General features: G+C 34.9%; 1 protein-coding gene across 1 annotated transcript; it reads right to left on the bottom strand.

The window, feature by feature from the left end:
• Nucleotides 1–873: 873 nt before the first annotated feature.
• Nucleotides 874–1,593, bottom strand: LOC104896173 (uncharacterized). The gene has a single exon (XM_010682891.1). It carries the CDS (start codon nt 1,591–1,593, stop codon nt 874–876), a length of 720 nt encoding a protein of 239 aa, XP_010681193.1.
• Nucleotides 1,594–2,232: the final 639 nt, after the last annotated feature.

The raw sequence follows: 2,232 nt of genomic DNA, 5'->3' as shown, positions 1-2,232 counted from the left end.
AGGCAATTTCTCTAAAACATTTTTGGTGCCTTGGGATATGCTTGTGATTTGAAGATATTCATCATTCCCTTCATTTATTGTCTCAATATGATATCCGTTATGACGGATGTCTTTAAAGCTCAATAAATTCCTTTGAGACTTAGGGGAGTATAATGCATCAACAATTTCAAATTTTGTTCCCATAGGCATTAATATATTTGCTCTTCCGGAGCCTTCAATAATTTTTGTACTACCAGATATAGTACTCACACTTATGCTTTTCATTATCAATTGAGAAAAATATCTCTTGCTTTTAAGTATAGTATGAGTAGTGGCACTGTCTGCTAAGCACATATCTTCACTCTTAATGCTAATTGAGCTTGAGTACTCATGATCTTCAAATAAAATAAAATAAAATCACAAACTAATAATAAAAAAACTTATTGAGAAGTTTAAACCAAACAAAGTCCATAAAGTCATAAATTGATGTCAAAAGATGATAGTAAAGTCCATAATGCAAATAGATTAATAAACGTAAACTATTAGAGTTTTATTCATAAAAGATCAAAGTTCATGTCTCTCAAATCTCAATTATTCCCTTCGGGGGTGGTGAAGAAATCAGCAACTTCCAAGTGCGTTGCATTGTCATGATCAAAATCACCTTCACCATCCTCGAACACAAGATTTGTCTCTACCTTCTTTCCTTTTTGCTTCAATGATTGCTGGTAGAGATCAATAAGATGTTTTGGGGTACGACATACACGAGACTAGTGACCGTTTCCTCCACAACGATAGCACACATTGGTCGCATTATCCTTCTCGTGTTTCGTACCATTTTTATTGTCCCACTTCTGGTGAGAATAGGAGTTCTTGGAGTAACCACCTCGACCTCCACTAGGTCCATAACCACCTCGACCTATATCCTCTTCCACCGCCACGACCTCTACCACGACCTTGACCCCTGCTACTGGCATGGTCTTTATTATGTATTGTCTTTCCATCATGGGATGCAGCATTCGCTTCAGGGAATGGTGCAGAACCAGTAGGTCGTAACTCGTGGTTTTTTAATAATAGCTCATCATTTTGTTCAGCCACAAGTAGACAAGATATGAGTTCAGAGTATTTCTGGAAACCCTTTTCATGATATTGTTTGCTTAGAAGGAGGTTATCTTTATGAAAGGTGGTGTAAGTCTTTTCCAACATCTCATCATCAGTTATTTTTTCCCCACATAGTTTCAGTTTAGAGGTTATTCTGAACATGGCTGAGTTGTAGTCACTAATAGATTTATAATCTTGCAGTCTTAAATTTAGCCATTCATAACGAGCTGAGGGAAGTATCACAGTTTTCTGGTGGTCATATCTTTCCTTTAAATTACTCCAAAGCACCTCTGGGTCTTTAACAGTTAAATATTCATTCTTTAGAGCCTCATGAAGGTGATGGCGAAGGAATATCATAGCTTTGGCCTTATCTTGATCCGATTCATTATTTCCGGCCTTGATAGTATTACCAAGACCCTTTGCAGCCAAATGGATTTCAGCATCTAATATCCATGATAAATAGTTCTTTCCAGTAATATCAAGAGCCACAAATTCAAGTTTCGCAAGATTTGACATAATTCACTATACAAAATAATATTATTGCAAGATGAAATTAAATAGGATCCAATAAACATATACTATATGGAAAACCACTATTAATGAATCAAACCTACTCACTAATACCCAATTACAATTATGGTTGAGATTAGTAATAGAATTTAAACATACAATATTGTAGCAGCGCACAAACACTCCAACCATTTAAAGATAAAGTAGAATAAAATACATGTTCTCTGGACTTTAATAGTATGATGATAGAAACTACTAATGTAGAAAAGGATAAACTGATATAAGTAAATTAGTAACAGTCAAAGAGTAGCATTCATGGATTTCATGACATTTAGCTCTGAGTCAGTGAGTTGCAAAGCTCTAAGAACTTATGACTATTTAGCTCTGACATTTAGCTCTGTATATGTTCCAATTGTTTTCATTCATAGACTTGTAATAAACAAATCCTTGCTTGCTATCATAAGGAGTTTCACTTATTACACTTAATTATGCCAAAAACGGGTGCTTTTAAGTTAAAATGCTACCCAGATCATAGCAACACGAAATTAAATATAACCGAGCACAAAGACTTGATGATTAAAAGGTGTAGAAACCACCAATCAAGAAAACGCAATCAAGCACAAATTGGACAATAATCAATAATCT

Source organism: Beta vulgaris, chromosome 6 (genome assembly GCF_026745355.1).
Source record: "Beta vulgaris subsp. vulgaris cultivar EL10 chromosome 6, EL10.2, whole genome shotgun sequence".
NCBI classification, from domain to species: Eukaryota; Viridiplantae; Streptophyta; class Magnoliopsida; order Caryophyllales; family Amaranthaceae; genus Beta; species Beta vulgaris.
This window is presented reverse-complemented; position numbering and strand designations above follow the sequence as displayed.